Genomic DNA, 25,707 nt, shown 5'->3' with positions numbered 1-25,707 from the left:
GGGGAGTAGAGGAGGTGTCTCTGAAAGGCAGTTGGAGGTAGAGTGGAGGCCCTGAGTGCCATACCAAGGCTATCTGCCCGTCAGTAGGAAGCCACTGAAGGAATATGTCGTGTTGGAAGTGGTGTCTTCTGAAAGAGTCTAGCAGCCAGTGCAGGTGGAGGAGAGGAAAGAGCCAGTAACATGGATGAATGTAGTGTTGCAGACAAAGAAACGAAGAGAAAAATGTGAGATTTGGGCAGAAAAAGCAGTGTTTGGTGACTGATAATAGGATCCAGGGCAATAGAGCTGGAAACCAAGGCTCAGGTTTCAAGTCTGAGTGGCTGGAATGAATGATCCATAGACTTTACAATTTGAAATTTACAGAAATGGTTGCTCATCAGTATAAAAATGTACCTCAGACGGCTGGAAGGTGATCCTGGACTCAAGATGGTGGTGGAGTGTGGGTTTCCTGCCCTCAAAGCAGAGAAGTGGGTGGGAGGCCTACTTAACAGCCGGGAGGAGGGGGCTCCGGAGCCTCCAGCACATGTACTCCAGGAGCAGGACAGACAAGAACGGGCCTGGTTTGCTTCAGGGAATAGGGAACCTGGTGGGCCTTCACTCCAAGTAGCTTTTCGAGAGGGAGTGCAAATAATTCAAGGACTTCTGTCCCTTCCCCCATCTAAAAAGAAAGTCGGTTACCACTTTATTAGTGATTTCATGGCACTTCATTGATTTCTCAGCAACCCTGTGAGATGGGTGTGCCCTCCAATTTATGAGGAAGCTCAGCCTCCAAACAGCTGTGCAGAGTCACTGCTGGGAAACAACAGCGGAGACAAACCCAGGTCCATCTGCTCAGAGGCTGCTCTAAACTGTAGGACACATGGCTGCGGCAGGTCTGCTGGGCTGGGTGACGCCCCACCTAGGGTGTCCAACCTTTTGGCATCTCTGGGCCACATTAAATACATTGCAACAAATAATCACAAAAAGCTCATAGGTTTAAGTAAATTTATGATTTTTTGTGGGGGTGCGTTCATAGCCATCCTGGGTGGCATGCAGCCCACGGGCCACGAGTTAGATACCCCTGCAAAGTTTCACTTGGGGTGTTTCTCATTCTGGGGCACCTACGCACGCAGCACGGCTGGATGAAGGGTCGTGAACAGAGCTGGGCCCGGTGTCTGCTGCTCCCTCAGCGCCAGCCCTTGCAGCCCACCACCCTCGCTGGCCTTCCCCTTCCAAACAGCCTTGGAAAGTCAGAACTAGCGCTCCACCCTGGGGTCCGCAAGACCTCCCTCTACCTTGGATTCATCCACCTCATAAGTCTCGGGCATCCAGCCCAATAAGCTTCCTCTGCCGGGCGCCTCACAACAAAGAGCGTGCTCATTGGCTCCTTTTGCTGTCCGCTGTGTTGCCCTAGCAACCAGGCCACGGAGACGCGGTGGTAGGGCCTCCAGGTCTCTGGCTCCCCTGCCTCGGGTCACTTTGTCAGCTCTGCTGTCTTTCGTCGTCGTCATGTCGATGCGGACGCTACCGCTGCTCTTCTTGAACTTGGGCGGGGAGATGCTTTACATCCTGGACCAGCGGCTGCGGGCCCAGAACATCCCGGGAGACAAGGCCCGCAGAGGTGAGAGATGCCCGGCCTTCACAGCCAGCCCCATGCCCCACAGTCCGCCCCGGTACAAACTGACCTTACAACACCCCTGCACACTGCGCTCTCTATAGCCCGAGATCTTTCTCACAACCATTCAGAGCCCCTCAGGAGTCAGATTCCCCAAAATATCTTTTTGCAGCAGAGGTATTTAATACCCTCGTCGAATATTATTACAGTACCTCAGGTCCTCTCCCCCAATTTCCTCATCCCCCTCAAATTGACGAGGTGATTTCCGAATCTCTCTTGACAACCGGTTCCTCCCAAATGTAGGGAGCTCAGCTGCCCACCACCTGGCGACACACTCTTTGCTAGTCCAAGCGTGCTCGTTCCCTCCCCCACCCCATGGACCAGGTTCCGAATCTCCAGTCCTCTGTGCGGCATCCTCCGTCATAAAATGGAAGCCAGTCTCACTAATTTCAGAAGGTATTTCTAGAAAGGTGAGGTCCTGAGATATCATAGATAAATAAATAAATAACTATAATTCTTCCCTTTCACAATTGTCGGAAGAGAGTACAATTGTGGAAATAATTATATGAGAGTTTCTAAAATGTAAAATCTGTCGTCCTACACACCCCACCTAATCTCCAGAGAAATGACCACCCAGAACTCTGTCATCCTCTTTTTCTCCTGCTTTTATTCCCTCCTCAATCAACTACTGCTTTCACCAGCTTTCCTGGGATTAAGTATCGTACTTCAGGGTAGAGGAAGAAAAGGGATACAAACGTAGCTGACATGGCCACTGATTAAACCATGGGCTCTCTCCAGCAGTCTTTGTATACTCAATTGACGTGAAGCATATACATTCAGATATTCACCATTGTGTCTGTGTAACTGACTCCAAGTCCATTCATAAAAGGATAAAGAGAACTCCCCATAGCATACACCCTCCCCTCCATTCATTCGGTGCACTGCTACCAGTGAGCGCTCCAAAATGCAAATCTGTCCATACCCTCTGCTACTTAAGACCCTTTTTCAGCTTTCCACTACCATCTGGATGGAGGCCAAGTCCCTGGCAGGACATTTCAGGGCCCTCTCTGATCTGTGTCCACCTCAGCACTCCTGCCTTCTACCACTGCCTGCCTCCGACTTTACATCTTAATACCAAACTGTTTGTGGGTCTCCATTGAAAGCATGTTCATTCCTGTTTCCATACCCATTCCACCCCAAACCTCCCATTTCCGTGCCAGTAACTCCCTTTGGATACTGCATAATTCAGCTTAAGGTTCCTTTCCTTCAGGAAGCATTCCCACATGGGAAAAGGGCCCGCACATACTCTCATAGCACCCATGCACGCCTCTCTACCCTATCACTAACCGCATTATCCTGTAATGGTCTGTGTGTCTCTCCCACGTGACCGTCATATTCATCTTTGTAGTCCAGCACCTAGCGTAATACCTAGACCAGAACAAATTGGTGCTCAGTAAATGTTGACCTGAAGATCTAAATTCACTGTTGACCTGAAGATCTAAATTTCTGCTTCAACAGGGTTATATTTTCCTTGGCACCTCTATTGTGTGATTGCATTTGGGCTAATGGCGTTAGTAAGCTGACAGGTAGCTCTTGGATGGGTGGTCTGCATCTTGGAAGGCAGTGTAAACCAGCAATTAATAGCATGCCCTCCAGAGTCATACAAACATGGGTCGAAATTTCAGCTTTACCACTTCATAGAGTATAAGCTCTATAAGCCTGCTTCTTTTTCCATAAAATGGGAATAATACATACCATATAGCAAAGTTGTAAGGAATGAATGAGATAATGTGTGTATTTAACATATTTAGCACAATAAGTAGTAAATGTTGTCTTTCAAGAAGAGGTCTGGGCAAGACCCTGTGAGTAACACTAAGGGACTGGCTTCCTTTGCCTCCCGCAGCTGTGGTCCTTTGGGGTTTGCTAGATCCAACCGCCTTCAGTAACCACACTCACATGCTCATTCCTCCCGCAGTTGGGATGAGTGGCAGAAGACTTATGAGATGCCGGGCGGAACGTCATCCAGCCTTTCTGTACATCCCCTGGAAGCAGGGCTTTTGGTCAGTCTGGTCCAGTAACTGATTCTGAAATTGGAGGACATGTCTCTTTCCTAATGATGACAATGACGGCATTTGTTAAGCACTTACCAGGAACCAAGGATTTCCCTGAACACCTTTACCCCACAACTGTCCTATCACATAGGTGATAGATACTACTGTCCCCATTTCACAGATGGGGAAATTAAGGCCGATTTTCCCAGGGTTACATATTTGAACCAAGATCATTGGACTCCAGAGTGCATGCTCTTCAGCTATATGTCCTTAGCCTCTGCACTGCCATACCCCGGGGGCTGTTGCACCAGAACCTGTGTGGCAGTTGGAAGGTTGGGAGGAGAGGGAGAGGTTTGAGAAAAATATCCAGTATACCCAATGAGTTTTTGTAAAGAAACGACAGAAAGTACCGTGGTTGGCGGATGGGGACTCAGAGGAGATAGAGTGAAAAGGCAGGGTTGCGAGTGCAGGAATAAAAGCGGAGAAACGCCGCGCCCCCATCTGGAGTCACAGTAGCCGCAGGAAGCAGGAGCCACTGTGACAAATGCCTGGGCACACAGACCTAGAAAACGCCGGAGTAAACTAGTCTCCACTGAAGCTTTGAATGAAAACCGCATTACTTCCAGATGTTTTCATTATCTTACACAACTCATTGCTCTCCTAGAGGTCGTCCTGCCCCCACGAGGCCGGGGCAGGTAGTGCAGTTTCCCCTGCAACGCAGCCTCCCGTCTGGCCTTCAACTGAAAGGAAGCGCCCTCTCAATGGAGCAACTTTTGAGTGTTGCACATTGAATGCTGTCCCGCGTTTTAAGCAATCGTGAGAATAGTAAAACCTGCCTTCACCTCACTCCTGTCCTCTTAAAAATGCTCATAAATAAGACTCTGTTACATTTTGTTTGCATGCCTCATTTTTACAGGAGGGGAAACTGAGGCATAGAGCCATTCATGGATTTTTTTCCCAGTACATGAAGATCACAGTGTAGTTCTGAACAACCAAGTGGTGGTGAGGTTCTGTTTTTATTTTTCTAATTTCAATGGAACAGGCAGCTCCGGGCAGCCTTGGGCATGCCTCCCATGCAAAATATAACTGAAGTGGAATTGTCACAAGCAAGTCATCTGGAGAAATAATAGAAAAATGGTGCATCGTTTACCCTCCCCTGAATCCTCACGTGGAAAGGGCCCAGGAGCACTCAGCACTGCAGAGACCTCCGTTTCATTGCCTGCCGAAACGCCTCCTACCCCGGGGCGTGCATCTGCCAGCTCTATTTTCTCAGCAGTCGGCAGTCGCTGTCCCTTAGAGAAGGTTGGACGCCTGCTTGCAGCACCACTGCTCCCACACATGCCTTCAAGAGGGCGGAAACTGCACCTTTCTGAATTCCCACAAGCCTATTAGGCAAGCCCGCCTGTAAATAAATGCCACAAGACAGAAGATGTGGACACTATGCTACAGAAACCAGGATCTGCTTTAGAAAGCCTGACTCTTGGTGTTGCTTCCTTACTGTTTTCTCTCCAAATCCCTGTGACTCTTGTGGAAGAAAGACAATGAATTTTCCCAGAGGAGTCTGACCTTGCAATGGGAACCCTTTGCAGCCAGTTGGGGCTCGGCACTGGCTGTGCTTGTAGATTGGTCTCTTAGGAGCCCTTGGTGTTGTGCTCGGAGACATATGTTTTGGTTATAACTGCAAAAATCGCCTTTGAAACAATCTAGTGGCAAATTTTCCAAGGGACACCATTAATGACTACATGTTTTTTAAATTTGGATGTATGTAGAACTGTGTTTGTCTGGGAATGGTTTTTCTAGATTGAAGTCTCCCAGAAAAAATAAGGAAAGAAAAAAAAGTCATCTTTCATCCTGTGTGGGTGGTTATCGAGCGTCCTTCAGTAGAGGAAGCAGAACTAGGAGAGCAGCCCCCTAAGTGCTGAAGTTTCACGTTCCATCCCCACAACAGCCCTACGAGTTCGGTTGGAAGATGAACCCCGTTTTACAGATGAAGAGGCTGAGGGTAAACAGGTTGCTTGCAGTTATATGGCTAGTAAGTGGTAGAGCCAGGTCTCAACCCATTAAGGGTCTTAATTCCTGCAGGTTTCTCTAGCCGAGCACACTGCTCCTGCTCTGGTTTCCTTGTGAAATCCCCGGCTGCGTTTGTCCTCGGGGGTTTCCTTCACAGCGGCTCCGTCAGGGGTCTCCTCTTCTGCCTGCCAGTCACACATCGGCGTCTAAAAAGGAAATCAGAAGTGCACGGGCACTTTTCGAAATCTTACATCAATTTTTTAAGAAACTAGGTTACACGCAAAGAAACTCCCTTGTCTACCTTCCTTGAAAGTATTGTTCCTTGTAGAAGTTAGTGTTTTTTAAAAGCCTTGTTTTGAATAATATGTATTCTCGTAGCGTTAGACAGGAGGACTTGTGGCGCCTTTCAAGGCAAGCCCCAGGGGAGCTGGCCCTCCTGAGCTTCCTCTCCTTCTAGGCCGCTCATGCTATAAGATAGAACCGCTCTGGGGCTTTCTGGGAACTTGTTTATCCACCATCCTTTTAAAAGTTTCACCTGGAAAGCAGGGTATTCGCGTTAGACGTTAATGCAGACGTGAGAAATAAAAGTTTCGTAGACCAGGTCGTTGGAATTGGTATTGTTAAAGCCTCCTTGAAAATGACGTTTCTGCTTCATGAACTGGTGTTTTCTCTTTGTATGCTTCGTGTAGATGAATGGACAGAGGTGGACAGAAAACGAGGTACGCTATCTCCGGGCTGCATGTGTTCAGTCTGCATCCACAGGTTCACGTAGGCCTTTCCCACGGGGGCGTGAAGTGGGGCCACACTAAATGTTTTACAGCAAAAAAATGTGTAGAGGCATGAGTTTTCTCTTTAGCCAAGACATCAGTTGTGTATTTGAATCTTTCATGTAAATATACAGCATATGAGACGAAAACTGAGCAAACTTAGGCACAACGACCATATTGCACCATATTGCACTTTTTTCCCTCTCTCTGTCAGCTCTAAGCTTTGAGGGGACGGCTGGGGCAGAAGCTACACTTCTGGGTAGGTCGTCCTATGTTGTAGTCCCTAAAGCAATTCTGTGAGAGTACCATGTAACCAAAGAATTGTGGCTCCACACAAGGGACCTTCCTTGAGCCATTTTCCTTAGCACACAGAGATGGCCATTGAGCAGCTGAGAAAAACGGAAGCATGTGGCTGCATGGCTGCCAGCGCGGAGGGCAGGAGGCATGGTGTCACGCATGTACGTCGTGCAGCCCTCTCATGTCCGATCTCCAGCTTCCCCTTCACCTACCGCCAGCAGCAAGCCTGGAAAAGCTGCCAGTTCCTCAGAGTAAAGCCTTAGCCTTTCTCATCTTTAAGTGTCACCAGTACTTTCCATCGTGTGACATTCGGGTGCCATTTATGCATGTCATCAGCCATCGTCCTCGGCATTTGGAATGTCTCACCACACCAAGCGTGCTGAGGAGGGAACAGGTGTAATATTGAAGAGCACAGGCAGTAGAATCAAACAGCCTCCTTCTAATTTCAACACTACCCCAGCCGTGTGACCTTAGACTTGAACCTCTCGAAGAGTCCGTTTTCCTCCTTGATAGAATAAGGAGAATAATTCCGAATTGTCTTGTGAGGGGGAAAGCTAAATGGGATCATGCATGGAAGGCTCTAAGCCCAGTGCCGGGAACATAGTAAGGATGTGAAACATGGTAACAGCCATCCAGAAGTAGCAGCTTCTCTCTTTTACCCTTAGTTCCAAATTGCATGTTCCCATAACCAGATTTACAACAGTGGTTTAGTCAATACTCAGCTGCTTTCATCAAGAGCATCATTTCATCAGGCCAGGCTCAAAACAAAGCCCAACTGAAGTGCTTGATCGTTCTGATTATACTTCACAACCACCTTCGGCCACTTCTCTTAAGCAATTTTGGGCCCACCTCTGGATGTGTGGCAGACTTTCAGGTGAGAAGTGTGGATTTTGAAAGCTTTTTGGGTACCTAATTGAATCACTTGAATTTATTTTAACTTAAGCATTCAAAAATAGTGAACAGAAACTAACTTCAGAATCTGGACTCAGGATGCACCTGTGGAAAATCACTCCCCGCCCTTCGTCCCCTCCTGACGAAACCCGGCTCCTTGTGCATTCCTGCCTCGTGCAGTTCCACGGAGCTCACGTGAGTGCCGACCACTCACTGAGGTAGACTGACAGGCGTAGTTAGACCTCTTTCTCAGGTTTAACTTGACTATGACCTGGGCTGCTTCTAGGGGGTAAGGGCATGTCCTTCCTCTTTGTGCCCTGGTGTTTATCTCAGTGCCTGGCGCATAGTGGGCCCGCCGCATCCAAGTGCAAGGTGGAACATGCTATGAGGAGCAGGCACATTCATTTGTGCCCCAGACTCCTTCCAAAGGATTCTTTGAGAGGAGGGACCCTGGGTACTGGGGCCCAACCATAGAACTACCGCTTTCTCCTGGGGGCGTTTGTGGTCCCTGCTCGGCCCACAGGGTCGGGGCCTGCTCTACCCTCTGTCCACCCGAGGAACTTTCTGGGCGTTCGCATGTGAAGAGCCACGGAGACACATAGCTTGTTCACTCCCCAGAGGGAGAGGTTCCATTTGCTTTTTCCTTTGCCAGAGTAGCTGACAATCTCCCTGTGACTTTCTGTCTTTTAGAACTGATTTGTTGGGGTCTAAGCTACTTTCCTTCATTCTGCCAAGGGCTGAAAGACCCAAGGAAAAGCACTCAGCACCGGGGTAAACGGCAGATATTTGCAAGCATTCACGTAATCAGAGCTGATGTGATTCTCTTTTTTTTAAGATTTTATTTATTTATTTTTAGAGAGGGAAGGAAGGGAGATAGAGAGAGAGAAACACCAATGTGCGGTTGCTGGGGGTCATGGCCTGCAACCCAGGCATGTGCCCTGACTGGGAATCGAACCAGCGATGCTTTGATTTGCAGCCCAAGCCCAATCCACTGAGCTACGCCAGCCAGGGATCTGATGTGATTCTTTAACCTGAATTCCTCCTCCCTGGCCACATAATAAACCTGTGCAAAATTCAAATTCTCTCTTTTGAAGCCTTACATGTGGCTTTTCAGTTGTGCCTATTTCCTTGCAAATTCTGCATTTCATATTGGCTGCAGTAAGAAAAACGCTAAAGAACCCAGTTTACTGCAGGTCCTTGATAGTTTAGATCGAAGGCAAAAGGCCACGCGTGAGGCCAGCCCGAGGAGGCGTGTCTCCAAGCTGTCCACACGGGACGTGTTAGTGTGCACCAAGGGTGAGCTGCAAGGAGTTGAGGTCAGATGTGAGGGATGCCCTGCACTGGTGATGGAACGGGTTCTTCCCCACTAATAGGAAGGGGTCTAGAATGAAATCCAAAGGTCAAGTGTGAGTTCATCACTTCCGTAAGGGGGGTCTGTTAGTTCTTTAGGGTCAAGTTGGCGGGGCGGGATGGGGGGTTCTTCCCCTCCTCCCTTCTCTCTATAGCCCTTCCATTTAAGATTTAAATACTTAAGAATTGTACACCTGAAACCTATATAATTTTATTAACCAATATCACCCCAGTAAATTCAAAAATAAAAAATAAAGATTTAAATATAACCAGCCCTGAGCTCCCCTGCCACCTCCCCCCAGAATGCCCTTTGAACTGCTTTAAAGTGCTGACCTGGGCCTTCAGGGCGCTTCTGTCAGCTGCTCATAGTGCCCGGAATCGTGGCCTCGGTGCACCGCCTCGCCTTCCCTCCCTAAGGTACGTGGCCCCAGCCACGCCTGCCGTGTCCCTTGTGTGGCAAAGGAAAGAGGTGTTTGTATCTTTCAGTAATAATCACTCGTGTTTAATTATTGATTGTGTGTAACTTAAGGAACCAGCTTTCTTTCAAATTTCAATTGCTATGAATGCATATTCTCAGTATCCATAAGCTCTCACCTTTAGACAAGAATAGATATGGTTTCATTAAGAATAATCTGTGTTCAGCCATACTTGTTTCTGTTTCTTGTACCAGAATTTTCTAGCCCTCAACTAATGATATTTGAGTAGCAAAAAAATATCTAAATGAATGAGTGAATGAAGAACTAGAATTACAGACACACCTGTCTGTACACACCTTAGGACAGGGGTGTCAAACTCATTTTCACCGGGGGCCACCTTAGCCTCCCGGTTGCCTTCAAAGGGCTGAATGTAACCTTAGGACTGTGTAAATGTACCTACTCCTTAACTAGGGGCAAGGAGCTCAGCGCTGACGCCAGGTGGAAACAAGGTGCGGGGCCGGATTCAGCCTCGTGTTCGCCACCTGTGCCTTAGGGCCTTTATCCTCACTGGATGAAAGTTTTCCATTTGAACAACAATATAAGACATAGCACTACAGTGAAATATCAATATTATAAATCAAATCTAAAAATTAAGTCATCCTATAATGGTACTAATCTGAATCTCGTAGGAACAGTAGAAATGTTTTAATCTCTAACCACTGAGTAGACTTGTCTATTTTCATAAAACGTTTTGCCAAAAAAAGGTCAATTACCATTACCAGTCCCATTTTTATAAAATTTAATTTTAAGTAAAAAAGTTATGAATTTGCTAAACAAACAAGAGCGATGCTATTTCTTGTGTTAAGGAAGCGCTCTAATCTAAAATGTCTCCAGGAATATTTTTTAAAAGGAAGAAGAAACACCCCCCATCATCAAGTGAGAGAGTGCACGTAGCAGTAGTTTGTGACCTCTGAAGCACAACACATCGCACATTGTCACATTCACGTTTGCTCTGAGGCGGCCTCGTAAAGCACGCTGGACCCCACCGTCTACCGGAGCGCGGCGAGGCTTCTCCGCAGGGAGCAGCCCTCACCCAGCACATCAGCACGCCCTCTGCCCGGGCCTAGCTCCCCCGCCCCATTCGCACATACACAGCGTTTCCTGAGCAAAGCTTCCTCCGCGCCTGGCTTAGCTGCATTCTCTCTTGTCTCTGCAGTGCTTCACGACATCATCTCAACCATGTTCAATAAAAACTTTATAGAGGAACTGTTCAAGCCCCAGGAGCTCTACTCCAAGAAAGCCCTGAGGACTATCTACGACCGCCTGGCTCATGCCTCCATCATGAGACTGAACCAGGCCAGCATGGACAAGGTGAGCAGACGGTGGGCCGCCCCCCCTTGATTGCACTTCTCATGTCTTCTGTGGATGATGGTGGACTGGAGTCAAATGAGAGGACGTATGGAACGCTGCCTTGCAAAGGAAATAGCCTCGTAAACATTAGTTGTCCAGTTGCAGAGTTGGAGAGGACCTTAGTGGTCATCCGCACCGATCCCTCAGTGGTTTACGTCATTCCACCCGCCCGAAGGCAGTGCTGGTCTTCATGCCCGTGTTCAGGGACACCTTACCCCAACCCTAGAGGCTTTAATTCTGCCTAATGCTTGACAAATCTCAGACCTGACAACCACGTATTTTTCAAAGCAAATTCAAAACTTCTCAGTCTTTACTTCTGACATGAGCATATCTATCTCTTTGGGAAACAAACTATTAGGGCACTCTGGTTTTTAAAATAATAATTCCAAATAAATAAATTGCAAAGAATAGACAGATCTCTTATTCAGAAAAATTCCAAACAATTTATATAGATACTCTGTTCTCAAGAAAGGACAACATGCCCTAATGGGTGTGGCCCAGCTAGTTGGAGCATCATCCTGTACACCAGAAGGTCGTGGGTTTGATTCCCGGTCAGGGCACATGCCTAGGTTGTGGGTTCACTCCCCATTTACGGAGCCTACGGGAGGCAGCCAGTCGATGTTTCTCTCTCAAATTGATGTCTCTCTCTTCTCTCTCCCTCCCCCCCCCCCCCCCTCCCCCCCCCCCTCCCCCCCCCTCTCCCCCTCTCTCTCTCTCTCTCTCTCTCTCTCTCTTCCCCCTTCCTCTCTAAAAGCAATGAAAAAAATGTCCTCAGGTGGAGATAGTAAGTAAATAGATAGATAAATACAGAAAATCATGAGGACTAATGGTGGGTGCTAGCCAAGCAAAACCAACATTCACTTATTGCTGGTACCGGGAAACCTCTTATCCCCCACCACTTCCCTTTGGAAGCTATTTTCTGTCTCCAAGACTCTGTTTTCTCACCCATAAAATGGAGATAACGAGAGCTAATTCATCAGTGCTGGGAGGACTGAGTGAGAAACATACGTCGTTACAAACCTAGGCTTGGCACATAGTAAGTGTTCAATAAAATGTTAATCCACTTTTCTGCTCTGCTTGCTCTGCTCCCTCTGCCTTGAAGAAGGTTTAGGTGTCATAGAGAAGGGACATAGAATTTAGAATTAAAAAAAAAAAACCTGGACAGGAATCTTAGCTTTACCAAATACTAGCTGTGAGACTCCATTTACTGAACAACTCTGAACTTCTACTTCTCCATCTTATACCTCTTTCTTCCTAGCATGGTGTCCTGTCTGCAACAGGGACTTTATGTTCGATATGATGGCAGAGGGTCTCAAACCGATGCCTCCAGTAGTGCCCCACCCACCCCCACACACACACCAGACGGTTCCTGTCGGATGCCACTTACTAGGTGAAATGTTTAGCTGCATGTTGGAGAAATGGGATTATACAGAAAGGTCTAGCAAATGCCTTAGCATCTGGTCATCCTGAGTTCAAATCTCAACCTGCCACTTACAACCAACTGTATGAAATTAGGCATTTTGTTTTAAACTTGGGACAATAATGACCTTGTAGGGTTCTTGTGAAGGTCAAATGGGAGCAATGAGATATAACTGTGCTCAGCACTCAGGTGGGAGAGGTTTATATTCTCTGTCCTGCCCCAGATGAGCCCGTAACTGCTCTCCCAGTCTGGCCCTCTGTGCCCCGTGCCCCTGCCTCCAGCAGCAGCTTCGTCCTTGTCCCAGGCACTGAGCCAAAAACACCGTAGTCACTTTGGACAGCCCCCTCTTCCCCCCGCCGAGTGTGGTCAGGCAGTCACCACATGCGGACAGCTTTTCCTCCCAAGTACCACGTGCTCTTCTCTGCCTTTTCCCTTCCCACCATCTCCATCCCAGGCCCTACGCCTGGATTACTCCCTCAGAATTTCTTTCATTCACACAGTCAGTAGGCACCACTGCAGACCCCCGAGGAGCTGGGTCCTGGCTGACCTCCCTAACGCCGGTGTCTCCCTCCTTTCGCATCTCCCCGTGGCCAGACCAGTCTCGCTGAATCACCGCTTTTATCCTGTCGGCTCAGAAGACTCCAGCAGCCTCCCACTCCCGCCACCGCTAGTCTACATTCTTTTGCCTGTCTTTTTAAAACCTGTACTATTCTAACTTAGTCATACTTATTTGAGTTCCTTTCCCACCACCCCCGACACAAACCGTCCTCTCCGGTGGGGCTGTTCCCCTCGTCCCCCAGGAAAAGAGCGCACCCGTGGCTGCCTGCAGGCCCTCACTCGTGCTGTTCCCCTCAGCGGGAGTGCCCTTCCACGCCCAGTGCCAGCGGGAAGCCTCTGACTGCCGCCTTCTTCCTTAAAGCCTATCTCAACCACTTTGGGCCCCACCAATTTCTAGTCCCCGGTCTTTATAGCTGGTCATATCATACATGGAGCTTGTTGATACCTTACTAAGTATTTTTATCATTTTCTAAAGATTTTATTTATTTTTAGAGAGAGGGGAAGGGAGGGAGAAAGAAAGGGAGAGAAACATCAACTGATTGACTCTCACACGCCCCCAGCTGGGGACCTGGTCCGCAACCCAGGCACGTGCCCTGATCAGGAATCGAACCTGCCACTTTTCGGTTTGCAGGACGATGCCCAACCCACTGAGCCACACCAGCCAGGACATATTTTTATCATTTAAAATTGTTCTTATACAGTTTGTAAAACTTTATACTTGCCACTCTTACACCTATCTCATTTACCCCTCTCAGCAGCTCTGCAATGATAGGAAATTCAGAACTAATTTTTCGTTTTTGTCCTCTAAAAAAAAATCCCTTTATTCTTTAATGTCTTTTCCACAGCTAGTTTTATGATATCCTTTTGCAATTTTTCAATTAAGATATAATTCACATAACATAAATTTCACCATTTTCTAGGGTACAATTCAGTGGTTTTTAGTGCACTCATAATGTGCGTAACCATCACCACTGTATAATTAGAGAACATTTCCATCAGTCAATAGCAACGTCCTCTGTTTTGATTTCTGATTTGAGTCATTTTATTTTTCTCTCTTATTTTGCTTGGTCAATCTAATCAAATAATTGTCCGTTATCTAGCTATAAAGGCTTGCTGATCTTTTCAAAGAACCAGCTTTTGGTTTCATTGATTTTTATCTATTTTTCAACTCTCTAGTTCATTGATTTCTGTTCCAAACTTCATTTTCTTTCTTCTCCTTGGTTTCACTTTAGTTTGACCTTCTTTTCCTAGCTTCTTAAGGTGAAAGGTTAGGTTATTGATTGGAGAATGTGGGCGTCTGCCACCGTAAAGTTCCCTCCGAGCACTTCTTCAGCTGCATCAAGACTGTTTTTACAGACGAGCAGCTCAGTTTCAGAGAACGGAGAGAACACTTGGCCGGGGGCGTTCAGCTTGTCAGGGGCGATGGAGGGTGTGATTGTGGGTGTCGGCTCCTCAACCCCAGCACCCGGCCCAGGGCCCCACAGCTGCCAGTAGTGTTTCTCACATGTTCCATCCACAAAAAGCTGACCAGAAATCCCGGTTTGCCCAGGAGCGTCCTAGTCTCACCGTGTGGTCCTGGCTGAATTATTAATATCACCTTCCCAACTTTGCTCTCAAAAGTGTCTTGGTCTGGGGGATACCTGTGACGGTCACCCGAGGTCTAGGACATGCGCAGTACTGGTTTTCAGTAAATGCTCGACGGCTTCATTGTATGGAGGTCCTGACATCTGCTTCTGTGATCCCATTTATTCTGTTCATGTGCGGGTCGGCAGCTCTATGACCTGATGACTATGGCTTTGAAATACCAAGTATTGCTGTGTCCCCGTCCCAAGGATGTGTTGCTGGTCACTTTCAATCATTTAGATGCCATCAAGGGATTCATCCGAGACAACCCAGCCCTCGTGCACCTCGTGGATGAGACCTCCCAGCAGCTGATTGAAGTAAGATACCGTCCGTGTGTCCCCTCCCGGCCCCAGCACTCATTCCCAGTCCTCGGGGAGAGCAGGAGGATTCTGTGGCAGAGCACGGGATGAGGGCTGGCAAAGCCTGCCGGTCTCCCAGAAACCCTAAAGATCTCCGGGTTTCCATGTTGGTGTCACAAGAGGCATCGTCATCTTTTGACCTCTTCCTGTTGCCTTCAAAACTGGGAAAGCAGTGATACAGAGTCCAGCCATTTCCTCCTCCCTTTTCAGGAAAGGGGGTTGGTGTGGAGGCTCTGCTAAATCTTGGGGAAGAGCCTCTGTAGGCCTGTGGGCGACAGGAGAGGTGGTGCACCCCTTCTCTGTGTGGCATGACAGGGCTGGTGAGAGAGCAGCGTGGGCCCTCCTGCTGCCCCTCTTGCCCCAGCAGCTGAGTCTGTGCCTTGCTTGTGGCTCCCATCCCTGAACCCCCAGCTGCCCCTACTTGTCTGCACTTCGGTCTCACTTCTGACAGTGAAATGCTTCTTGCTGCTTTGCCTCTGGCAGGCGTACGGTGGTCTCTCTGCAGGGGAGTTCCAGCTGATCCGGCAGACGCTCCTCACCTTCTTCCAGGACCTGCACATCCGGGTGAGTGCGTGGGCAGCCCCAGGAGCACCCTGCCGAGGCTGTCCAAGGGAAACAGCTGAGATTGCCCAGTGAATAATGTCCTCAGTGTTTGGCTCCATGATGATAAACTTTCTGACAACAGCCCTGGCTGGCATAGCTGAGTGGATTGAGCAAGGGCCTGCAAATCAAAGGGTCACCAGTTCGATTCCCAGTCAGGGCACATGCCTGGGTTGCAGGCCATGACCCCCAGCAGGGGGCACATGAGAAGCAACCACACATTGATGTTTCTCTCCCTCTCTTTCTCTCTCCCTTACCCTCTCTAAAACTAAATAAATAAAATCTTTTTAAAAAAAAGAAAAGAAAAAGAAACCTGCCTGATAACAACTCTATGCAGTTTTTAAATGGAGCAAGGAAGACAATGATACTGTCACTCCTTCTCAGTTACCTTACGTGTTTCTTTAAAATATGGTTTCCTCCCTTCTCCAGAGGAAACGTGTTCTCGAGGTCACCAGCCTGAACTTGGTTGCAAAGCCGTTTCCCAGACCTTTAGTGTCGTTGACCTCTCCAGTATCTACACCTTTAGGAGGCTGCCCTCCTGCTCCGTGAAGCTCTCGCCTTCCCTGGACTTCCATGGCACCATGTGTCCTGGCCTGCCCTCACCTCGTCCATCCCCATGCCCCTCACTCCTTCCTCTCCCTCTGCCTGTCTCCAAACCTCCTCCTGCCTCCACCTACCCATGTCCCTCAGGAATCGCTTCCCTCATGCTGTCCAGCTCTCTCACCTGGCCCTCCCGAGTCTAACCCCTACACTCCCCCTGCCTCAGCCCTGCCATCTAGACCAACATCCCCACCTGAAACTCAATGCCTACAGTGTAATGTCTGTACCTAAGCTAATCTCCAAAATTCAAGTTCTGCCTCAACTTTCTGATTTCTTTCAAGGGCACTTTCATTCACTTGGCTCAGACCAGAGCATCACCTATGAGTCCCCTTCCCTGATCTTCATCCACTTGCTCCTCAGGCCCCCAGAGTCTGCCTTTGCAATGTCCACGCCCTCTTCCCATTCCACGCCCCTGCCCCCCACCAGCCCAGCTCAGGCCCTCACACCTCTCATTGGCTGTTGCCTCCCAGCTGACCTTTCCTTCTCCGCTCCAGACAATTCTGCCCCCAAACTTTTAAAAGCATATTTCTGAGTTTCTGAATGTGGGGCCTATCTCTCTTGGACAGGACTTTGCTCCTTCCCATAATTGAACACACTGATGTGGGAAAGATGGATGATACGGCAAAATGAGCCCAGGCTCTGGAGCCAGACACTCTTGTGTTTGAGTCAGCACAGCTCCATGGCCTTGGGCAAGTTACTTCTCTTGAGCTGCAGTGTCTTCAAAGTGATGATCATAAGCACTTAGAGCTTGTTGGGAGGGTAGACTGATGCAGTACATGTTATATATATATGTATATATTTGCCAGTATATGTATAGTATGGGGTGCCTCTGGAAGCACAGACCAGAAGCTGGTCACAGTGGTCGCCCCAGGAGCAGGAGCAGGTACAGGGAGGACCATGGTACAGGAGAGGCTCACGTTCCATTGTGTACCCTTTGAGCCCTTTGAATTTTGTACCTATCACAAAATAAAATTCAAAAAATAGAAGAAATAGACTGTGTCTAGCCCCTGGTTGTTATCAGCTTTCCATGGATTGGGGAAGATAAAAAGATTTTAACTCTGAGGCCAATTTTATTTTTAATCCTCATGAATAATTGTATCTGCTACGGATGGGGCAAAAATAACATCAACATAAATTAAGGTCTCTAATAGTCATTGATTAAAACAAAAAATATGAAAGCATAAATAAGATTAAGTTTTGCATTGCTTTGAAGTAGGGACAAACTCTACATCACGTTATCGAGACTGCACGTTTGGACATTATTTTATGAGCTGTAGTACCATAAGTAGCCAGATTGATTTCTCAAGTCTGACAAGATAAAATGGATTATAATGAAAATACAGTCCTATAATAAGTCTATAACAAAACCATTAAAATATATTAAACTACAAAATCTATTAAGCTTTAATTGCTAAATGGGCACGCAGTGAAACATCAGAATGCTCATCAGGAAAATAGGATTTCCACACCCTGGCAGGGTTCAGCCCCTGATTTGCAACATTTGGCCGGTTTTCCGAGTCTGGTCTTTAATGGTATTTCTGCTTGGCTGCAATTCATGATTGCCTCTACAGATTTTCTCTGTTTTCAACACAGTGTTGATAGTTTTTAGACTTGTTAACAAAACCAACTAACTAAATGAATAAAAAGCTCTGCTCTAACATTGCCTTGCTCATTGTTTAACCAAAACTCCTCCTCTGATGTCCACAAGTTTCTGTGAAATCACGAAACACCCGAAGTGCTCTGATGTGGCCGAGGCCCAGCCAGAGACTGCCCCGAACCAGTTCCACTTGGAATCCTGGGCGGTTCCTTAAAACCCTCTGTCTCCAACCCCTTTCAGCCCTCCAGACTGGCTCCAAGAGTCGCCTCCTAAAGGCTCCATTGTGGCATTTCTTTCCTACCGCGTGCTTATGTCCTGTGTCCAATTGGATTATAATACTAAGAGTATTTGCTATAATTTACTGAACACTTACTATGTGTCAGACTCTGTGATAAATGCTTTTTGTTCATTATCTGATTTAGTTGGCACGTTAACCCATTGAATAGGTACTATGACTATCCCCAGTTTACCAGAAAGAAAATTGATACACAGGAAGGTTGTATAACTTACCAAAAAAGCCCAGCGCTGAGGCACGGCCCAGCGGAGATGTAGCCAAGACAGTTCACCATCAGAATGCTAAAACTGGCACCTTGCAAATTCTTATCACTTTGCATGCATTTTTACTGTCTGGCACACAATATCCTTGATGATATTACAAATATACTCTTGTAGAATATTAGAGTCTGAAGGGACTTTTGAGTGAATCTCACTTGACAGGTGAGGAAGCTGAGACCCCACAGAACTAGCCAAGTGCCCCAGTAGTTACGGGATTTAATCTGACCACGACCTCAGCACAGAGTGCACAGACCCAGGAGCAGAATGAAGCCTGTATGGTGTCCTCAGTCACACAACAGACCTTCAAGCAATTGCCAGCCAGGCTCGCCTGCTCCAGCCCCTTCTCACCAGTCCAGCGCGTGGCCCCGAGTGTGTGCTCCAGAGTCAGAAACACAGCAGTCGCTCTGAACCCTCAGCTCTGCCCTCTATGAGCTGACTGACCTTGAGGGAGTGTCAACCTCCGAGCTGCCCGTTCCTCATCTGTGAAAACGGAGATGCTGAGGTTCTTGGGAAGTCAGCAGGAAGCCGAGGAGTGGGTGTGCAATGTAGAGTCAGCCTTGCTGTTGAATCCTGGCCCTGTCTCCCGTTGTTCTCTCTGGGCAAGCCACTTTACTCTGTGACCCTCAGCTTACTCACCTTTCAAATGGGGGCATTACCCCTCACCTAGAAGGTCTGCTCTTAGGCCCAGAAGGAGTTCTATTTGTCAAAACACTGTAACTCTCCAGGTGTTAGTTGTGGCGAGTTTTTCTTATTGTTATAAGCTCACTAGGTGACATCCCCAGCCTATTACACACTTCCCATCCTCACAATGCTTGTGTCTATGAAAACGCACCAAGAAAAATCACAATAAGTGTGTTTTTTTTCCAGGTGTCCATATTCCTAAAGGACAAGGTTCAGAATTCTAACGGCCGCTTTGTGCTGCCGGTGTCTGGGCCTGTTCCCTGGGAGACCGAAGTTCCCGGGCTCATCAGGTGAGTTCTCAGCAGTAATCATCAGACCCGTGTGCGGGGCTCTGGGAAACCAGCACGTGGGCCTTCCTCTCCTCGGTGAGCTCAGCAGTTAGAAGGTCAGGGTCTAATCCCAGCCCTGCCGCTGAGGAGGCCCTCACAGCAGACCACCCAGGTCTCCAGCACGCATTTCCTTGTCTATTAAAAGGGCTCGTCGTCTGTTTTCCCAAACCTGAGGGTGAATAGTAATGCTCTCAAGTCCTCACACAGCACCTGGCACCTAACATGTACTCAATACATACCATTGTATCCTTATTATGAGCACACTTGGCATCTTTGTCTTGAGAGAGCATGAGAATTCTTTCTGCCCCATGGTACAGAGAGTACAGATGCCTCCAGGAGTGCCCACGCTTGCAGAACACCCCTTCCTTTAACACTTTGTGTTGTAGAATGTTCGACCACAAAGGCAAAGAAGTGAAGAGGACAGAATTCCGGCACGGCGGGAACTACATCGCCGCGCTGAAGGAAGGCTCCTTTGAGCTGTACGGAGACCGAGTGCTGAAGCTGGGAACTAACATGTAAGCCGGTTCTCCCTCCCCGAGGGCATTCCAGTCCAAGGGGGAGGGGGTCACTCCATTTGAAAACACCAGCCTGACTTCTGCTGTGCAAGTCCCACTGAGAGTTGGAGTGGTTTCCCTCAGACACGATGCATGCGGCGCCCTGCCGTTTCCAAAAGGCGCCTAAGATTTCCAAACACAAGGCACTCAACAGGTGTAAAAGGTAAATCATTTGAAGTGGCCATGGAGATTCAAAGAGGCCCCTTCCGTACAGCTTCCCAGGTACTTCTCTCCAGGAAGAAGTGAAATTTGAGCGGCTGATAAACACTTTGTTGTGTTCTGTATTCCTAGCTCTTTTCTAGATGCTTTTAAACTCTCCAAATAAAAGCCGTGAGCTGTAGTAGCACTTACAGCACTTCTTGAATTTGTCCAGTAGGTCTTCCTGTCTTTACCGGAAGGCCCACCAAAAAAAAAAAGCTGTGAGCTATGTGTAGGGTTAGAAGGGAGTCCGTGTAAGGGCTGGACAATGTTTTCACAGTTTTCCGTTGACAACCAGGTACAGTGCGAACCGGCCCGTGGAAACCCACACGTCCGGAGCGTCAAAGAACCTAGCTTCACAGTCACAGGTGAGCCTCTGCCTCCCTTATCTATCGCCTGAGCTCATGTCCAGACACAAAAATCTGGATGGGGAGAAGGGTGGGAACTCTAGATTTCAAAGTTGGCCAACATTTCCCTCATTGTCTGCAATCTTCTCGATTCAGCCTTATAAAGTACACAGGTTTTTAATTGTAGTTTCCCATGGAGACCTCCAGTGATCTGACTAATTAGGTAATTTTAGGCTTGGCTCGATCACCATAATTAAATAGGAACCGCACACCAGGACATGTGAAATAAGCACTCTCCCAGTGCCATTAGGTCCCTGGTTGCCGACTCCATACCTGTGGGTGTCCCGATCATTAAAACATCCCTTTTCAGTGCTTCCCCCTATGATGCCTGAGTTCAAAAGGGGGTTGAGGTTCTCTGAATTCCATCCTTACAAATGTTCAATGAACTGGCTATCAGCTAGCTACAGGACAGATCGTGGAACAGTCAGTTACTCAGCAGACATTCGTCGAACTACTTCTACGGGCTGGGTGCCCAGGGACGCAAAGCTGGCTTAGACGTGGTCTCATCCTGAAGGGACGTGTGGAATCTGGGAAAGACAGCGACAGAAGCAAAGCACTTTGACACTGTGGACGCAGAGCGCACTGGGCATTCTGAATGAGGTGCTGGGCCAGAAGAACACACGTCCTGTCCAATAGAGACAGTGCACAGAGATCAGGAAGGCTTTTCAGAGGAGGTGACGTTCAGGTGCAGTTCTAGAGTGGATAAGAGACAGCCGTGGAGGAGAAATCGGCCTGCAGGCTGAGGTGACAGTTTGGGCAAAAGCGGGGGGCAGGAGAGCACAGTGTGGGGGGGAAGCGGGGAGCCAGCGTCTCTCCCACGTGACTCCATCATGGCCCAGCTGAGGCAGGTGGCCAGAGAGTGCACTGCCCAGGGACCCTGGGGCCTGATCAGGAAGGGGCTCAAACAGTTTGGACTTTGTCCTTCAAGCAGAAGGCGGAAGGGTTTATTTCAAGCAAAGGAGAAGTGGGATGGGAGCTGTATTTTAGGCAACTCTGGCGGCAGAGTGAGGGCAGAGGCAGAGCCGGGAAGGCTGGGTGAGAGAGCCGGTTTGAAGGGGAGAAGGTTAAGTGGACGAGATAGGGAGAGGAGGGAATGGAGTCGGGGTGTGTTCTCCATGGTCACCACCTGAGGGCAGTGTGGTAGCTCCTATGGACCCAGTGCCCTTGGACCCGGAGCCTTCAGTTTTGGGGAAGCAGCCTGAAGGAAGAGGAAGCAGCGTTCTTCTCCCTCAAGGAGGAAGGTAGTCTGAGGACAGTGGGCACCCTTGGGGCCTTCCACTCATCTTGAAAGTGTGAAAATCTCTGGTTTGCCCCCTTGCTAGAGTCCCTCTGCTTCTGACGCAGATTGTTTCTGTTTTGGTTAAGCCTGTTGTCTATGTTTCATTTGGACCTAGTTCTTCCCAGAAATAATTTAATGTTATTATTTTGCCTGGTTTTATAATACCGCCCTGGGTCTCTGGGTCTCTCAGCAGGAAACATGATCACCTTCATGTGGCTAAAAATCATGATTTTTTTTCCACAGCAAAGCATTGCTCCAAACCCTCTTGCTAAAGAAGAGCTGAACTTCTTGGCCAAGCTGATGGGAGGAATGGAGATTAGGAAACCCAGCGGCCCTGAGCCTGGGTTCCGGCTGAATCTCTTCACCACCGATGAAGAGGAGGAGTATGTTTTAAATCTGTTTCCTTAAAAACATATGTGAAAATCCTAAGTGGTTTAAACCAGACAACAGACCATTATAAATCAGTGACACCTATAAATACAGATGTAAAAGTCACAAGCGACACACCTGAAAGTTCAATAACCTAATTAAAGAAGAGTCCACCGGTATTAAAATAGCCCGAACTTTCTGGGTTCATTCAAAAAACAGTTCTAACGTTTTCCTTAGCACAGCTGAACAAGAGGTATTAGAAGTCAAGATAGTCAAATTAAGAAAAGTCTGTTAAGAAACCAGAGAGAGGTCAAGTGTATCTCGGAGATGAGACCGCCTCCCCCAAAGCGGCAGCGGCGGTGGCAGGCACTCACTGGGATTTGTGCTGCCCGGTGCATCACAGCTCACAGAGCGCGTCTGCATCCGTTACCTCCTGTGGTCCCCCTCACAACCAGTTATTTGGGTGCAGGGGGTTTGCCTTCTATTTCCCTACCCGTTGAACTAACTACTTCTGTGCGATGGATTCTCTGGTGAGTGCTGGGGACACCGAGATGGAGCCTGTGACCTAGGGCCTGTCCTCGGGAGCTCCCCGCGTGGTAGGACAGTGAACGTGCACAGAAGTGCCGCGTCACAAATGCGCTCATGGAGGGCGCGGCGATGGCTTGCACTGGCAGATTGAAAGATCTGGCATCTGAACTGGATCTTGGAGTTTGCCAAGCAGGGAAGGGGAAACACAGCCTTGGCAGTGCTTAGTATGTACAAAGGCACAGAGACATAAAAGGATGTGCCTTTCTGGAGTGTAGGGGACACTGGTTGGAAATATGGAGTACGAAGCTGAAGGGAAATGGCAGAAGATGAGGCAGAAAAAAGTCGGTTGCCAAATTATCAAGCGCCGGTTTGCCACACAGGCAGGGAGAAACCTCTGACCTCTGACCCGTTTCTCTGCCCTCCCCCTCCCATGCAGACAGGCGGCGCTGACCAGGCCAGAAGAGTTACCCCACGAGGTTGTCAACATACAAGCTACTCAGGTGTGTGCAGGGGATTCCACGGTCAAGTTGTTTCCCTTCCTCATCTTTAATAACTTCGAACTTCAAAGGCCCTACCTTCTCCTCTCTAATCAGTATGTACATAGTCCCCATTCTGACAAACAGGTGAGGAACTGACATGCATCACGCCGGTGGGATGAAAATCAAATACCACTCGGTTGGAGCAGTGTCCCGTACACCAAAATGTTGCGGGTTCAGTCCCGAGGAGGAGGCCAATCAGTGTTTCTCTTTCACGTGGAGGGATCAAGGGGGGGGTCTCCCTCTCTTTCTCTCTCTCTCTCTCTCTCAAAAAGTCAATAAAACATAGTATCCTCAGGTGAGGATTTTTTTTAAAAAATCAAATATCAACAGCATCTCTCATTTCTCTAACAGGACCAGCAAAGGAACCAAGAGCTGGCCCGGATCATGGGAGAGTTTGAGGTCACAGACCAGCCTAGATGGAGCGCCAGCAAGGGAGACGATTTGCTGGCCATGATGGACGAGTTATAGCCCCTGTGCTGACCAGGCACACTCCTCCCGCTGTGGGAGCAGCTGCCTGATGAGGACCCCGGGGGATGCCCAGGGAGCAAAAGGATGCTGCTAGTTTTCCACTGAGTGAAGCCATTACCTCTGGTTCCTGTTTATGTTGGAATGAACTGCGCAAGTCTCTCTCAGGGAGTACACTCTCTGGAAGGCACACACATACACACGTTTTCAGCGAAATATATTTGAGCTTTTAAATTGGACCCTTCCCGTTTCCTCCTGGCTTCATGACAGCCAGTCAAAGCATCCTGGGCCACAGGTTCAAGCCTCAGAGTTGGAAAGGGGAGTTCCCATTGCCGCTTTCAAGGACAGCCATGGGGGCTGACAGCTCCCAGATGCCTGAGAATCGTCACAAAACTTCAGAGCTTTCTGGGATTGGTTCTGCCTTGTGAGTTTGGAGTAAGAGGAAAAGGCAATTGCCTCCAACAGTGGGGGCCCAGTTTAGACAGCCCTCCTGTCCCTGGCACACCGGGGACTGTGGCCTCAGAGGCAGGGGAAGCAAGGCTGTGTGACAGGAACACTCAGCTGGGTCCTGCGCAGAGCACGTGGGGATCTGGAGTTCTCTGCACATCCCTCCGTCCACACGTGCTGTGGGCCTCTCCCATGCAGAGGTGCGCACCAAGGAAATGCTTTGCTTTTCAGCATGAGACGTGCTCCTCAGCCCCTGAGGCTTCCTCTGCCACTTTGGGCTCTTGCATTCTTCTACAGATGCCCAGCACGGCGCGCCAGGACATCTGTCCCCTCTGCTTCGCCAGTGGTGGCCAAGCAAGGCCTTAAGTTGGATGCGTAGGAGGCGCACAGTGAGTCATTTTCCCTCCCGTGCACCAGATGAGCTGCTTCTCTGGGCACGGCGCCAGGTCTGACTGAGGTCCCTGTGAAATGTCAGGCTGGGGCTGCCTTCATTGTTTTGGGAAGGGGTTGGGACTGAGAAAACTGGTGGGCTCAGAGCCAACCAATGTCCAGGGGCCAGGGGCCATTCAGCCCTGTGGAAGGAATATCCAGAATGGCAGAGGCTAGGAGGGAAACTGAGCTGAGTTGGTCCAACCGCAGGGAACACGCGGGCCCCTCGCACCCGGCGAGAGCGGAGGCAGACGCAGTTCCGCAGGGTGAGGGCCAGGGAAGCTGTGCTTTGGCTTGCCGAGGCACAGTGTTTGGTCACAGAAAGGTAAACCCCAGATGAACGTAATGCACTCCCTGCCCATGAAAGGTACGCTTCCTTGCCATAAAGACGCCCCAGAAGTCCCGCTGGCGGGGAGAGTCATGTCTCGTTGTAAAACACCTGTGACAGGCTTGCAAAGTGCCTTCTGTTTTAGTCTCTTTTAAGCAATCTGGCCACCACTTGGGGTGGCCTGACAACCAGGTGACAGATGAAGGTGAAAATTCTGTCCTGTTCTGAGTCTGGCCCCCACCACACTGCCACAAACCTGAACTTCACTGTCTGCTCTGAGCGTGTCCTGGGACCTTGGATGTTGGCCACAAGCTGCTGAGAAGTAGCAGCCTCCTCCCTCCACCTACTCCAGCGCGACGCCGAGGATTTCCAGTGTATCTGTCCTCTCGGTAAACAAACAAGATACGGATCTCTGCTAAGGCAGCCTTGTGATGAGGCAATCTTAGAGTTTCATGTCTCTAGACTTGCACAAATATTGAGAAAAACAAGTTTATTTGCATAGTGGTTCAGGGCATCCAGAGAAAGCAGGGGAGTCGGGAGGAGGCGAAGAGAAGACAGGAATTAACTCTGGCGAGTGTGTGGACGGACTGAGTACGAACAACACATTGGGTCCGTGTGAAAGCGGGCCTCAGGGGACGAGGGCGTTGCACACGCCCTCCTGTGTGCTTCAGGAGAGGCGAGCCACGGGCAGAGTCGGGCGCTGGGTTCTGGCCCCATGCCCGCCCCAGGTTCCCCGGGTGCCGTAGGTACCCTTGCCGGGCCTCGGTTCCCTCATCTGTGAAAACAAGAAAGAACTCGTTCACCGCCTCAAGCCGGCCTGCCCACACAAGGGGTTGAATTTACAGCTCCCTAGACCCTGCCCCAGGTGGGACCTGAGAATTGGAAGTTTCACTCATGTGGGCCCCAGCTTTCTCCTCTGGGGGTTTATCTTCTCTCTTTCAGCTCTTCTGTGACTAATGTTCTTCTCCACTAAGTCTCAGAGTGCCCCACTCTGGTCCTCACCAGGGTCGGAATGCCCCACAGACAGACCACACAGGGCGGGGCTCCAGAAAAGCC

The 25,707-nt window shown here is 49.0% G+C and overlaps 1 protein-coding gene and 1 non-coding gene across 4 annotated transcripts; both read left to right on the top strand.

Moving 5' to 3' along the window:
* The first annotated feature begins 1,199 nt into the window (after positions 1 to 1,199).
* On the top strand, positions 1,200 to 24,775 carry OSCP1 (organic solute carrier partner 1). Of its 3 annotated transcripts, XM_028513095.2 has the most exons (11): positions 1,200 to 1,600; positions 6,345 to 6,374; positions 10,593 to 10,747; positions 14,537 to 14,704; positions 15,230 to 15,310; positions 18,966 to 19,069; positions 19,495 to 19,623; positions 20,159 to 20,228; positions 21,790 to 21,929; positions 22,880 to 22,943; positions 23,334 to 24,775. In XM_028513095.2, exons 1-11 carry the CDS (start codon positions 1,489 to 1,491, stop codon positions 23,448 to 23,450), a joined length of 1,170 nt encoding a protein of 389 aa, XP_028368896.1. In that variant the 5' UTR covers positions 1,200 to 1,488; the 3' UTR covers positions 23,451 to 24,775. The 3 variants fall into 3 exon arrangements, with proteins under 3 accessions (XP_028368896.1, XP_028368895.1, XP_035881680.1); XM_028513094.2 differs by lacking the exon at positions 6,345 to 6,374 and having other exon boundaries at positions 1,209 to 1,600; XM_036025787.1 differs by lacking the exons at positions 1,200 to 1,600; positions 6,345 to 6,374 and adding an exon at positions 7,341 to 7,593.
* LOC114498278 lies at positions 20,004 to 20,066 on the top strand. The gene has a single exon (XR_003684715.1). It is a non-coding gene; the product is annotated as a U7 small nuclear RNA (small nuclear RNA).
* Positions 24,776 to 25,707: the final 932 nt, after the last annotated feature.

Source organism: Phyllostomus discolor, chromosome 5 (genome assembly GCF_004126475.2).
Source record: "Phyllostomus discolor isolate MPI-MPIP mPhyDis1 chromosome 5, mPhyDis1.pri.v3, whole genome shotgun sequence".
Taxonomy (NCBI): domain Eukaryota; kingdom Metazoa; phylum Chordata; class Mammalia; order Chiroptera; family Phyllostomidae; genus Phyllostomus; species Phyllostomus discolor.
The sequence above is the reverse complement of the archived record's forward strand: the minus strand, read 5'-3'. Positions and strand labels throughout refer to the sequence as shown.

Coding starts and splice junctions, on each gene's coding strand:
- OSCP1 (XM_028513095.2), top strand. CDS start 1,489: ATGTCGATGCGGACGCTACCGCTGCTCTTCTTGAACTTGGGCGGGGAG. Junction 21,930..22,879: donor ACCACCGATGAAGAGGAGGA/GTATGTTTTAAA, acceptor CCTCCCATGCAG/ACAGGCGGCGCTGACCAGGC. Junction 22,944..23,333: donor TCAACATACAAGCTACTCAG/GTGTGTGCAGGG, acceptor TTTCTCTAACAG/GACCAGCAAAGGAACCAAGA.